At 37.8% G+C, this 15,677-nt stretch overlaps 1 protein-coding gene across 1 annotated transcript; it reads right to left on the reverse strand.

The window, feature by feature from the left end:
• Nucleotides 1–515: 515 nt before the first annotated feature.
• LOC132632842 (small ribosomal subunit protein mL104 (rPPR9)) lies at nt 516–2,402 on the reverse strand. Its single transcript, XM_060348943.1, has one exon. The coding sequence runs from the start codon at nt 2,298–2,300 to the stop codon at nt 750–752; it is 1,551 nt and encodes a 516-aa protein (XP_060204926.1). The 5' UTR covers nt 2,301–2,402; the 3' UTR covers nt 516–749.
• Between the last annotated feature and the right edge of the window lie 13,275 nt (nt 2,403–15,677).

Below are 15,677 nucleotides of genomic sequence, written 5' to 3' on the forward strand. Positions count from 1 at the left end.
TTCTGCAACTGCTACATTGTGCTGAGTTGATATTCTATAAATATCCGAGAATTAATCTTTCGGAGGAGTGTGGCCCAACCATGCATCTTCCCAAAACTTTATTTTCCTTCCATTACTAAATGTCTATAATACTAGGAGACCCATCAGCCTTGTTGATTAGAAGGGACATCGAGTAATCTTACATAGCAAGAAACATGACCTATGTTTTCTAAAGAGTTACCAAATACAGATAATACTATGTAAATCATCAGCTCCCTCTTCCAAAGTACTGATTTTGCAGATACAACATCTTTTATGTACCTCCAAACGAACAAAGAATTCTTTGGTGGAACTCTGCTTTCGTAATAAGAATAATTTGACCTTGCCCATTTACAAATCTTACCCAAAGATGAAGCACCATAAGGGGCATAAGGGAGAGGAAATATTGCATCAGAGTAGTAAATTAACAATTCTAATTGACGCCATAGAGGAGAAAGTTAGTGCACAAGATATGCTCCGTGGGCATCATTACACAGTAGTAAGAATAGACACATTCAGAATTTATAGTTCTAAGCCAATTCATGAGATACAAAAATATAAATTCATTCATGAGTTACAAATTTAAAAAGCAATAAAACATAAAGGAGCGGGCATTGCTGTTAGCCAAATTTTTTTATTTCTACTGTTGTCAAGACATATCAAAACAAGGAGGAAAAACTTTCAGCATACCACTGGAAAATCTCTCTCAAAATCAACCAACACAGAAGCGATTAAAATGCTCGGCGGGCCATTTTCTTAGGCTTCTTCACAAAACTTAGGCGGATTTTCTTTAGCTTTGTCCTCTTTCTAGCCATTTTCTCAGGCAATGTCAACCGCTTCTTCTCCTTCTTCACAGCAGTAGGTTTCTTCTTTGCAAATCTAGGATGGACCATATAGGCCTTTGGCTCAACTGCCAACCCATTGCTCTCGGCTTCCTTATAAAGTGCATTTGCTTTGTCAACACGATTATGAGCAACCAGCCTTCCCATCAACAAGTCGTATGTCTTTAACCCCGGCTGGCAACCATCTTCTTTCATCTTAGCAAAGACACTCAAAGCATGATCGATTCTTTCAATCCCACATAATATTTTCAAAAACTCATAATACGCCTTCTTATCAAGCGCATCCCCAAATCCGGCTGATTTCATCCTATCAATCATTTCATCACCCTCTCCAACCCTAGCAGCCTGGTACAAGCTCCTAATAAGAGTGAGAAACGTAGTCTCATCGGGATTACAACCCCACTCCGCCATCCTATAAAACAGATTCAAAGCATCCTCCGTTTTCCTGATCTTACATAAGTTAGTGATCAAAACATTAAAGGTTTCCACGTCCCTCGGAACACCCTTCTCCTCCATTTCTAGCAACACATTCTCCGCCTCGTTTTGAAGCCGGAAAGGATCCTTCTTCCTACACAACTTGCAAACACAATCAAGAATAGCATTATACGCAGACGTCCCAATCTCAAACCCACCTCTATACATCTCCCCAGCTAACCGCTGTGCCTCGTCAAGTTTCCCATCAATACACCAACCCCTAATCAACATATCACATATATATTCATCCGGAAAGAACTCACTCGCCAAACTCTTCACCATTTTCTCAGCATAGCTAGCAAAACCATGTTCACACAACCTAGAAACAACCAACTTCAAAGAATCCAAATCCCTAACAAACCCATAATCTTTCTCCATATTTTCAAAAAAAGCCACAGCTTGAGTAGTTCTCCCAGCCCTTACAAGTCTATCAACCATACATTCCAACGTCTTCCTTCCATTTATCCCAACCCCGTCACTAAGCACATCATGAACAGCTTTAAAATCCTTTCTCCTCCCAAAATAATCAACAAAGAAAGACACAACCTCATCATCAAGATTGAAACTTTCCTTAGACTTAACCCAATTAAAAAACCCAAGAACCGTTCTGCCTGCTTCAGGTGAAAGATTGAGTGTGGTAAGGATTAAGGAAGGGGTCAAAGTTACATGTGAAAAGGAAAGATCGAGTCTTTGTGGAATGGATAAAGATTCAGCATCAAGTTCCTTAACAAGCTCAGATGAAAGTGAGTGAGCATTAGTTTCCTCAATATCATCATTTTGGGAAGAAGAGAAGGATCTGAAAGTGGTGGAAAATGGTGAAGTAAAAAAGTGGGGTTTGGAAAGGGGTTGTTGTTGGGGAAGGTGAAGGTGAAGGTGAAGGTGGTGAGTTTGATTGGTTGCTGATGATGAAGAAATGCAACGATGGACGAGTGTACGGAGGTGGAACGGAGACGTGATTCGACGCATGTTTACTGTGTCAGTAAGAGAGGAGAGGGTGACGGCTATGGTAGATTGTGTTAAACCCCCTCTTAGCCAAGTCACTGGGCTTTGTCTTTTGGGTTTTCCGTCTGTAACCCGAAAATTTACTCGCAAATAGCTGATTTTCAGTGGTTTTTTTTTAATTTTGCCCCTCATATTTGTGGTTTTAAGTTTTGAGGATACCTGAGGTTCTGGATTCGAACCATTGCTCAGGCATAAAAAAATTCGCAAGATACGGATGGAGGGAGTGTATGTTAAATCCGACATACAGTCCTTAAGGAAAAACAAAAGTTATGCCTGAGGAGACAGATTTTGCTTTGAGGCATTTATTTTTCAAGGCAAATTTTTAGTTATGCCTCAAGGAAAAGTTCTGTCTTATAGGCATACTTTTACTTATGCCTTAACTAAAAGTGTGCCCCATAAGACATAACTAAAAGTATGCCCATAAGGCATAACTAAAAGTTTGCCTTATAAGGCAAAATCTATGCCTTAAGGAAAAATTCTGTCTTATGAGGCATACTTTTGATTATGCCTTAATTAAAAGTTTACCCCATAAAGCATAGTTCCTTAAGGAAAAGTAAGGTATAACTAAACTATGCTTTGAGGAAAAGTTATGCCCCCTCCGGCATAACTTTAGTTTTTCCTTAAGGACTGTATGCCGGATCCGGCATACACTCTGTCACGACCCAGCTAGGGGCCGTGACGGGTACCCGGGACTAGCCATCGAGCACCACTCGATCTAATACTCATCTTACTCATTTAATGCCTTTTTACCAATTTTATACACGAATTGTAGGAAAATCATATTTTATATAAAAACATAAATACTTATATACATTTGTCTCTCGGCCATCAAAATAACATATACATAATAATAACATCTTGTGAGACCATCTGACCCACACTGCGTATCTACGAGCCTCTACTGACATACTAAACATATAGACGGAACAAGACTCCGTCATGCCCAAAATATGCATATATACCAAAAGAAGAACCATAAGCACCTCCGGACAATGGAGTGCTCTCGATCAGTTGACAGCTACTAAGGGTCTGGACCAAGCTCACCTTCCTGTCTACCTGTGGGCATGAACACAGCGTCCAAAGAAAACGGACGTCAGTAAGAACATTGTACTGAGTATGAGAGGCATAAACAATGAAGAAAGACAGTGATAATATAATGTGAACATCAATATGAAACATCTGAATCTGAATGACAATCATAAAAGAAGTAATGCATGTTGTCTTACTCATACTCATCATAATCTCATATATGCATAATATGCAAGCTGCCCGTCCATATCGGAACGGTGTAATAATCAATAACATTTGCCCGCGTCCAGGCCTCCCGCGTCCGGGGTACCATCTCATGCCGCCCACTAGTGGTGTCTGCCCATGCCAAAAGGTCATGGTGTATCCGTATAGCTGCCTGCCTTGGCGGTGACTGCCCGGCCAACTAGGCGCGGTGTAATATGATCATGACATGCTCATAAAAAATACTTGTAATAATATGTTTATCATAGTACATGAATAAGACTCAAGATCAACTATACTCTATCGGGGTGACGTAAGGTCGTGATCCCCCGATTTTATTATGGAGCAATTATTGACATTCTGCCTCACCTTGAAGGAATTAGTACATAAGGTGAGTGTAAGCAATAAATAGCATCATTATCAATATAGCATCATCATATCATATCTCTTATCTTATATAGACATTTATGGACTTAGGCTTCTAGCTTTCCGGAAAATAGGAACTCATGAAGAGGAAAAAAACTTATGCTATAGGATTCATGCCATTTGAAAGAAAGGACTAGCCTCACATACCTTTGTCGTTTAGCTATGTTATCGCTCACTTGCTCTCCTCCAATGTCACGCCGTTACCTTCACGGGAGAATTCATATTAACATTAGTTAATAGATTATAAGGACGCGTCGTAAATGCTAGAGAAAATTGGGCAGCATTTCCCCTGTAAACTTAACAATCCTCGAAATTCCAACTTAGCCAAACATCAATCAAAATACCAACAACAACAATACCAACAATTTCATATCAAACTAGACTTAAATCCATTCTTAAATTACTCCCAAAACAGCCCAATATACATTCGGATGCCAATGTTTGTATACACTTCTTTATTTCCGTATATCCATAATATAACAACAACAACTACAGCCAATCCCCCGATATTCCAGCCTACAAAACAGTCCATAACGACCATAAAACAGTCCCCAAAATATCATCGCAAAACAGCCACAAATATTATACCAAACAGCTCCAAAATATAGTCACAAAACAACCACAAAAATTACATAAAACAGCCCCAAAATTTTGTCATAAAACAGCCACGAAAATTATATAAAACAGCCCCAAATATTGTCAATAAACAGTCACGAAAATTACATAAAACAGCCCCAAATATCGGCACAAAACAGCCCGGTATACGCTTTGTATACAATATCTTTATACGCTTTATTCTCCCAAATTCAAGAACAAGAACTTATCAACAACTTCAACAACAATGTCAACAATTATTATACATCATAACTCAGCTAATTCCATCCATTTAATCCACCTAAAACAGCCCCTTAATCCATAAATCCAACAACAAACGAGTTTATAATGCTATTTTCTCCGTTCTAATCCGTTAAAACTCTAAATAAACTTGTTAACAATGAAAAATGGACCTTAATCTTACCTTAATTATGCAGCAACCACTTCCACCCTCTCTTTCTTGGCTGATTTTTAGCTCAAATTGAAGGCAACGCGACGTACAACACTTTTCTCTTCAGGAGCTTCGCGATTCGGGGCTTAGATTGTGGTCAAAATTTGGTTTCTTTCTCTATCTCTCCTCTCTCTCTCTACCTCTGAAATTTCTGGGTTTTTTGAGGTCTGAAAATGAAAGAGAAGGCCGAATTTTTTCATTAAATGACAAAGAAAATGGGCTGACCCGACTTGGAATCGGGTTGGGCCGAATTCATTGCCCAACTTGACCTTTCTGCCTTAAAATGTTCATATCTCCTTATCCCGATGTCACATGAAGACCCACGACCTATGGTTGGAAAGCTATTTCAATTATCTACAACTTTCATTCTGGGAGTTTTCCCAAATTCCCAAAGGACGATAAGGTTATGACCTCCCGAAATCAAATCACCCGAAAACGTATCTTAAAAATATTATTTTGGAGGGCTTTCACTTTGATTTGGCTCAAAGGTCCTTCTTGGGTTGTGTTTAACTTCGCATATATTATTCATATAACTTGTCATATGTTCTAAAAAAAAATCTCGACATGTGGACCCCACCTCAGCTTATGAATAATTCATCGTACGAAAATACGGGATATAACACACTCCCCCCAGCCCTGCCTTGCCAAATTATTTTTTTATTTTATGCCTAAGTAGGGGTTCGAACCCAGAACCTCAAGTATCCAAGCAAAGGGCAAAACTTAAAGACCACAAATATGAAGGGCAAAATTTAAAGACCACAAATATAAGGGGCAAAATTTAAAGACCACCCCAAAAGAAGCGAATTGCCCATTTTCAGTCTATAGAGTTAGTAACATTTGAAAATTAACCACTTTTCCTAAAAATTTAATTTCACAAGTAAAACTTCAAAATATTATGTTAAATAAAATATTTGGTTGAATTAAGCCTTTGCCATATAACTAACTATTTTGCATAAACAGGACCAAAAATGCCAATGGACATTATTTTTACAAAATTTAACATGCTGCCATCCGAATCCGTGACTTTTGTAGCACAAAAAAAAAGTTGAATCAAACTAGCACAAAAAAAAAAACATTAGTAGGTTTCACGCACTAAAAGGACCAAACTGCAAAAATGCAAGTTGGGCCTTTCACACACGAATTTCGTGCGTGAAGGAGGCCTTTAGTTTTTTTTTTTTTTTTTTTTTTGTGTTACCTTTCAAATCACGTTTTTTTTCATACTTTGGGCAAAGATTAGTCATGTTTCAAAATCCCAAAATATCAATATTTTATATAAAACTTAATATCTTTTTTTGCGTACAATAATGTCGGCTCATTACGTCAAGTCCACCTAAACGTTTGGATCGTCGTTTTAGGGGTTCTAAAGTGCCCCAAAGTAATTTTTGAAACTTATCATATTTATAGGGTTTTGATTTAAGTGTTTTATTATATTTGAATGTACAAATATAAATATTTGATTTAATAATAATTCATCCAATACGAGAGGTTTATACTATTAAAAAATAATTCATTCCATTTAATTACAGTACTAATTCAAAGCAATACAATAATAAATTACAATAACAATACAATCTTCAAGTTGTAGAGACTCTATTACTTCGAGACGTGCTTATACTACCACGGCCTTGTTGCCCGCACGAACTCTTGTCATGGCCATATTGCTTACATATAGAGCACTTGAGAGAGTAAGTTCTTTCACTAACATCCATTTGATTGGGTCTACGACTCCGTAAGTTAATGCCCAATTTCCTGATGTAATCCTTGTTAGCAACCATCGAAAACGGCTCGTTTGGCCAATAAGCTTCATTACCAAGTGGGTGGAATTGGCCGGAATATGCTCTAAGGTAACTGTGGACCTTCTATTCCCCCGCCACATAACTTGTTACCATTTTTCTCATTCTCTTGAAGCACTTGACAGCATAAGAACACAGCATGTGGTACGTTTGCCACTTACCACAAGTGCATGTTTTTGTTGCCTCATAAACGGTATGCACGTTTCCACCCTTACCGTTGTAATAACCCGTCCTAACTTCATACACATGTTCAATTGGGTCATACTCGGTCATTTGGTGATGCTCACATTTTTTTCTATAATGCTCCATATTTTTAAAGGGTTTTGGCATCCATGTCCTGCCGTCGGCTAATATCGCTCTGGCCTGCTTTATCCTAACCACAAATCGCTCCACAACCTGCTTGAAAGTCATTCTCACCATTGCGGTGACAGGTAGTCCTCGAGCAGATTTCAGCAAGCCATTGAAAGACTCTGAGTTGTTTGTTGTGAGTAAACCTGTTAACCGGTAGAACCGGGAACCGGTTAACCGTGTAAAATTTTACCGGTCCGATTCTGATATTTTGGAAACCGGAACCGGACCGGTTTAACCGGTGAAAATTTAAAAAAAAAAAAAATGTTGGGCCGCACAGTGTCCGTTAATGGACCGTTGGCAACGGTCCATTTGCAAAAATGACCGTTGCCAAACGGTCATTTTGTTAATTTTTGGCCCTCAATTTTTTTTTTTAACACTTTAACCCATCCCCACCCCTATATAAATCCTTATTCATTTTCATTTTAATTCACTCTTCTTCATCTTTCTCTCAAATCTCAATCTCTCAATTATAGTTACTTTGCAATAATTAGCCACAAAGTCTTATTATAGTTTCAACTTTCAATTATTAATTTTGCAATTATAATATTGTTGGTGGAGTTGGTGATTTTGCAACAATCCGAAGTAGCTTTGGTGGATTTGCAATTCTAGCCGCCTTCACTTTGTTGGAAATTAATCCGGCAATTTGGTACCTTCGTTCCAACTCTATCTTTATTTTTCGCAATTTAATTCTAGCAATTTATTTTTCGCAATTTAATTCTAGCAATTTAATTTGTTGTAATTTATTTTCTTGTGATTTATTTGATTGTGATTTAAATTAATTCTATTTAATAATGTCTAAGAGATTAAGACGTGGTGCCGGTAGTAGTAGTCGTATTGTTAGGGGTGCGCTTAATGAGGAAACCTTTGTGGAAGAAACACCTAATTTAGGTATTGATGTTGGTGGAAATAATCCACTTTTAGGTCATGAGGCAATGCAACAACATTTTACCGACACTTTTGATGAAGACTTAGATGATGATGATGATGAAACACAACCCCCCGAAAATTCCATAGGAGATACATGTCCTGCACAATCACATACACAAGACAAACCGCCTAGAACTCGTAAGCCAACAGCTAAAGTTTGGAAATTTATGACTAAGAATAGGGAAAATCAATCAGCTACATGTAACATATGTAGACAAGTATTTACTTTTAAGCAAGGAACTGGTAAGGATAGTGGAACGGGTACACTAAATGCTCATATGAGAACCAAACATATGGATATTTGGGGAGAGCAAACAGGTTCAAATGTGGGGGGATTCAAATGACGATAGACCCACGAACCGGTAGAAATTTTAAGTATGACAAGAAAAAAGAACGCGTAGAAATAGCTAAAATGGTAGCTTATGATTGTTTACCATTTTCCTTTTCCTCGGGTTTGGGGTTTGTTACTTACATTCAACGTTGTTATAATCCGTTATTTGAGGGTATTCCTAGAAGTACTTGTAGAGCCGATGTTATAGATTTGTTTAAAAAATATAGATTTTATTTGCGCCATGTATTTAATTCTTTAAATTGTAATGTTTGTCTTACCGCTAATTTGGGTCTTAGTATTAACCATTTAGATTTTTTTGCTATTACATGTCATTGGGTTGATGACAACTGGGTTATGCAAAAAAGAATTATAGATTTTTTATATGACGAAGGAAAAGGTCGTCACGATGGAAAATTTTTAGCCGATTCAATGTCTACTATTATGAGATTTTTTAACATTTATAGAAAAATACTTTGTATTGCTTTAGATAATGCTTCTAATAATACAAAGGCGATAGGTCTTATAAAAAGAGAACTAAACCCTCCGCTAAGAAATATTTTTCATATAAGATGTAGTTGTCACATTTTAAATTTAATCGTTAAAGATGGTCTTGCGCATTTTGATGATTCTGTTCAAAAAGTTAGAGATACGGTTGCGTTTCTTTTTTGTAATGCTAATAGAGGAAGAATTAGAGATTTTAAGAATGCTTGTGTGGAAAATAACCTTAGACCTAAGAAAATTCAAGTAGAAATTGAGACTAGGTGGAACTACACTTACATTATGCTACAACAAGCATATGAGTATAGAATTCCCATACAATAAGTTCACAATAAATATAATACTGATAGTGATGATTGGTTAAATTATGCGCATTGGGAAGATGTTAAAGAATGTGTGGACCTCTTAGAAAATTTTTATAATGCAACTCTTGCTTTTTCTAGACAATTCTATCCCACGGTAACCGGAATTTTAGCCTACTTAGCGGAAATAGCTAGAGTTTTACAAGAGTATAAATATAAACCCGATTATCAAGTGGTTATTTTTGAAATGATAATCAAATTTAAGAAGTATTTTTTTTCCATCCCAACTTTATTTATATTGGGTTCCCTTTTAAATCCTTGTTTAAAACTATCTTATACTAAAAATTTGGTTAGTCAAATTTATACATTTTTAGAAATTGAAGAGGGAGTTCAACCATCTTTAGCTGAAGCCGATCTCGCTATTGATGATGAGTTTAGAAAAGTTTTTACTCATTATTCTAGTTTGGAAGAACGTGCTACACCCGTTGCTCCACGCCCTACTACTTCTCAGAGTAGCAAAAAGGGCTTGTCGGGTTTAAAAGTTTTACATTCACAGCCAACTTCTTCTTCTACTGCAAACTTTGATGAATATAACTTTTATTTGATGTAGCCAAATGTGGATATCAACCAACTAGATGATTTGGACGTCTTAGCATGGTGGAAGAAGTACAAGGCAAGCTATCCGGTACTTTCAAGAATGGCTCGAGATATCCTTACGGTTCAAGTATCAACCGTGGCTTCGGAGATCGCATTTAGCCAAGGAAGACAGCAAATTGGAGACCATAGACATTCATTATTCAGCTTTAGCTTGCAAGTACTAGTGTACATTCGCGATTGGATTAGATCGGAGCGACGCAACCAAAACTTACAAGCGGAGGAAGGCGAAGAGGAAGAAATTGAAGATTTGATAGCTAGTGGACCGGACCAAATGGAAGACTTTGAAGATATTTCCATGACCGAATATGATGTGGGGGAAATTAACAAAATGGTTCAAAATTGGTGATTTTATTATTCTACTATTTTTGTACAACTCATGTATTATTTGCAAGTTAAAAAAAATACAACTTGCAAATAAATGTTATCCAAGAATAAATAAAATATATGGCTCATTGAGCTTTCTTCTATTTACTTGTGTTCATATTTTTACTTTTATTAAGTTAGGAATATATCTAAAATATACTTATAATATATATATATATATATATATATATATATATATATATATATATATATAGTATACTTAAATATATATAAGTATATAAGTAACTAAGTAAGTATATATAGTATATAGTACATATATATAAAGTATATATAGTATATATAGTATATAAATATATATAGTAAGTATATATAGTATATATAGTATATATATTAAGTATATATAGTATATAGTATATATAGTATATATATTAAGTATATATAGTATATAGTATATAAGTATATATAGTATTAAGTTATACATATATATGTATACGAAAAGCACTATTCTGTATTGCTGACTTGCTATTAGCCTGTTAGTCAGTAAATATTTAAACTTTAATTATAAAGTTGTATAACATATGTAAATATACCTACAATATACTAATAAATACTATAATATATATATATATATATATATATAATACAAAAAACAAAAAACAAAAAAGGTTTTAACCACTCCAAACCGGAAATCGGCCAGTTCCCTAATCGGTTCCTGGTTACCGGTCCGGTTCCGGTTGGAACCGGTTGCCAGGTTTAGTTGTGAGCACGCCCCATCTTTTGCCTCCATCAGCATGAAGCGTCCATTTTTCAACTTCGAGCTTCATCAACCAAACGTATGCGGGTTCACTCACTGCCCTGATCAAATCCATTTTTGCAGCCCATTTTCGTTGTTGATGCTCCATCGCAGCCCCCCACATCAATTTGTTTAGAGTTCCATTGTGAAACTTTGATTGCAAATTTGACTTCAAGTGCCTTAAACAATAGCGATGGTAAACAAAGGGAGGCTGCCACCTCGGTAAATTATCCATATTGTGCAATATGCCCTTATGACGATCAAACAACACGCATATGCCTGTACGATCCTTAATAACATGAGTTTTCAAATGGGTCAAAAAGATCCCCCATGTGTCGTTGCTCTCGTTAGCGGTCATTGGAAAGCAAGAGGAAATATTGACCCATTGGCATCCATTCCTATTGCAATTAGGAGCTTAATGTCATAGACACCATATACATGTGTACCATCTATGGATATCACTGGTCGGGAGTAAGCAAAACCATCAATGCATGGTTTGAATGTCCAAAATACGAAGTTGAAGATTTTACCCTCTATAAGCCGCCACTCTACAACAGTATTATGATTAAAATGTTGTAGAGCTGCCATATACCTTGGCAGCGATTGAAAAGATGTATGCCAATTTCCAAAGACCATCTCAAAAGCGCGTCTACGCCCGAGAAATCCCTTTCCGTTGCTTATAGTTTTACTATATACGGTTTGAAAGTTTCGAATACAATCTTTGATGGGGAACCTGCACAAGTTTAAACAAACAACATTTAGTAATGATCTTTCAATTGATATAAAACATATAATGTACTAGGTAGGATAAGTTACCTTGGCGTTTCGGCAATGTCTTTAAGTAACACTTGAGCAATCATGTTTGTATCTAAATTATAATGATCTGCTCGATTTTCTTCCATATCACAAGTGTTTCTTTCGCGGAATTTTGTGATAGCCCACATACCATCAGGCTTAACAATTCCCCGAAACAACCACTCACAGCCTTGATACCGTCGTTTATAAACTAGCCTCCATATCTTTGTGTTTGACTGATCAACCTTAAACTCCCTCATGTCCTTAAAACAATAAATTTTGACAGCCCGTTGCAACACCTTTTTGGATGCGAACAACATTCCCTTTGCAAGGTAGCATCGATCTTTGTTGAGATCTTTTGGTTCAATCCAAATTTTTAGGCGACTATCATCATCTTCTCTTGTGAAGACAAATGCATCATCACGACCCTGCAGGCTGTCAAGATAAGGGATATTGTTAGAATGCCACTGAATTGGGCTTTTAGAAGTTAGGTTTTCAGCCATCGGTAGTGGTACGTGGTGATGCATTGGTTCTTGTTGGTTTTGGCTTTGAGGAATATTGTTGGTCATACCAACTTGAACATTATCATCATCTTCATCATTGGTTACCTCTGCATTATTAGCTATTTCATCGTCATCACTTGATGATGACTCATAATAATTAGGAAAATCTTCATTATCAAGTGCATTCATCCTCCTACACGAAAAATAACATATTTTAAATACCAACATCATATATATAATTTAATATCAAGGTGATGAACTTACTGTTGTTCATAAGCACTGTCATGGTGTGGAGAATGATCAACTTCACCGAACTGAGAGGATTGACCAACATCCATATTTGGTACCACTGACGAGTTTTGAGAATAGTTCCTATAAAGATTTGAAAACTAGTTATTTTACTAATTCATACAACAAACACGTGCTACTACACATAATAATAATAATATGAAAAATTCATATTTACCAATTTTCATTGTAAGCTTGATTAAATTGCTGGCTTAGATTTTCCAGCGGCACTTGACCACTCAAAATGTCTCCATAAGAACTAAAGTCCCCATAAGTATTATCATGAATAGGCTGGAGATGCAGATGGTGCCGTATCAAACACGAAGTCCTCGAACATGGAGTCGTCGAAGTGCAGATGTAGGCCACCCTGTACATCAAGAACCGGCCGCTCACCTTGTGGATCACGAACTGGTGGATATGGAAATGAAGGCCAGGGCACATATCTAAAAAAGGGTCCGGCGTATACAGAGGTGTCTGTGAAGTCGACGGCCGGGAATGAGAAGTCGATGGGATATCTGTTGTCGCCGGCCGGTAAGAACTCGGCAGGATCTCTGAAGTCGATGGAGCCATATCACCTCTGCCAGCCCTACCACCTCTACGACGACCGCTAGCTCCTCGGCGACCACGACCACCTACTGCCCCAGGTGGGGCACCGGGAACACGCTCATGGAGACGCTCAAAGTCATGTGCCTGTCTCATACCAGTCTCAGCAAGCTCAATCATCCGTGCTGCATACTCCGCCGTCTCGGGGGCCTCCATACGGGCAGTGCCCTCATAGCGCATCGTCTGAACGGTCCGTACCTGCATATGTTTGCAAATATTGACAATTGAATAAATTTGTAAAGTAGTACATAAGATGATGGTTTAAGTTTAAGACTAATAAAACTTACCAGCGCCTAGTACGCTCCTGCGAGAGCTACATATCCCAGGCCATCTGGACGACGCTTAGAGGGGTTGCCAATAATGATGTGAGTGATCTGCATGTACCACTCCATGTACACATGGATCGGAGTGTCATGTCCGACCACCGCTAGGCTCGTCATCCTCACATCCCAACTCTGGACCTGCTGCTGCATATGGAGTCGCCATGCATCATCGACGCCCGCACGCTCGTCCCTCGCATAGTGGTCATGCTCCCAAACCGTAGCCGCGGGTATATTCTGTACATACCCAAACTGCCGTAACACGCGGTCGGGCGCGTGATACTCAACGATATCCATATGTATCAATGGACACCGCGACATCCACATGTGCTGACCAGCCCTACAAAACGCCGGCAGCTCATCCAAAATATGATCATACGGCGTCCATATAAAAGCCTGTAAAAAGAATTGAACTAGTTAACAATAAAAGACTAAAATAGTAGCTATGTGGTCTAGCGTGTGTATCCAAAATATGAACATACCGTCTGCGCCGTCATGTAGTCTAGCTGATCCCTAAAAGGGAGAAGGCTGCGGTGCGTCTCCACACGTCGGCGTACGCCTCGCGACCATCTCCGCGCTATGGCATCGGCACAGTAAGATACTCAGCGGGACGGTGAGCTGGTATGGGCTGAAAAGGTCTCAACCTAGTCCACACCCATATCTGATATAGTCATTTAAAAAATATTTTATCAATCGTCATTTTTAAAAAAAAAATTGTGTTTAATTACACACACTTAAATATATTACCTGAAGGAGCGAGCAAAATGCAGGGACCTTTACCCTCGTGCCCATAAAACATCGGCAGAATCCTCGATACATATAGCCCAGCACAGCAGCGCCGCAACTATAACATCCTATCTCGGCGAGATCGTCGATATACCGAAGATACCCCAAGCTCATATGCGAACCCGAAGTGTTCGGGAACAGGATGGCCCCGAATATGATGAGTAGCTATAGACGCGCACGTCGGTTAGCATCAGCCTGAGGCGTGTCCTCTCCAATCGGATGTTGTATGTCTGTGAGGCGCAAGTGAGCGTATAGGGCCGACAACAAAAGCCGACTCTGGCCGGAAATATGACCATCCAGAGCCGCGAAACCGGTGAGCCTAGTCAACTCATCCCGGTAAGGCGGCAGCATAGGAGGCTCCTCAATATACAATGGGCGTCCATCAACCTATAGCCCATAAATGACCTCCACATCCTGAAGGGTAATGGTAGCCTCACCGGTGCAGAGATGAAATGTGTGCGTCTCCGGTCGCCACCTCTCAATCAATGCCGTCACTAGCGACCTATCGTGCTGTACCCGACCAACTTTGTCGCACCGGTAGATACCGCCCCGACGTAGTATATTCAGAACATGAGGATGTGGGGGGCGAGCAGCTAAGATCTCCCATGCTGAGTCCCCTAACCGGGTACGGACCTGAGACTCAGGCTGCAGGTCGGATGTCCATATATGTTGCGACCTATGCTCGGGCTGAAGATACAGTAACTCTCGGTCGAAGGGCCCCGGATTAAGAGGGCGGTGATCCATCTGTTTTACGCATTTTAAATCAATCATTAACAAGTAGTATTAGTTATGTAATCTTTTATCAAGAATTTTATTAAGTATTGTGGTGACCTATCTGTTTTACGTATTTTAAATCAATCATTAACAAGTAATATTAGTTATGTAATCTTTTAACGAAAATTTTATTAAGGATTGTGGTGACCCATCTGTTTTATGTATTTTAAATAAATCATTAACAAGTAATATTAGTTATGTAATCTTTTATCTAAAATTATATTAAGGGTTTTCAATCCTAAGCTACGGGTTATAAATCCTAAACTAAGGGTTTTCAATCCTAAAATATAAAGATTAAAAATTAATAAGTCAAATAATTAACAATTAGTTAGCATACAATTAGTATAAATAATTAATAAATAAACAATTAACTAACTAATCAAATAATTAACAAGTTATTATCATATATTTAATAAATAAACAATTAAGTAACTAATCAAAAAATTAATAAATTATTATCGTATATTTAACAAATAAACAATTAATTAACTAATGAAACAATTAAGAAATTATTAACAAATAAACAATTGGCTTAACAAAAACTAAATAAATAATTAGTCAGTCTAACAATTGAAATAGCTAGTCTAACAATTAA

Source organism: Lycium barbarum, chromosome 3 (genome assembly GCF_019175385.1).
Source record: "Lycium barbarum isolate Lr01 chromosome 3, ASM1917538v2, whole genome shotgun sequence".
In the NCBI taxonomy this organism is placed as follows: domain Eukaryota; kingdom Viridiplantae; phylum Streptophyta; class Magnoliopsida; order Solanales; family Solanaceae; genus Lycium; species Lycium barbarum.

What these genes read in the sequence shown, in the direction of transcription:
- LOC132632842 (XM_060348943.1), bottom strand. Translation starts at nt 2,300, where the DNA reads ATGCGTCGAATCACGTCTCCGTTCCACCTCCGTACACTCGTCCATCGT.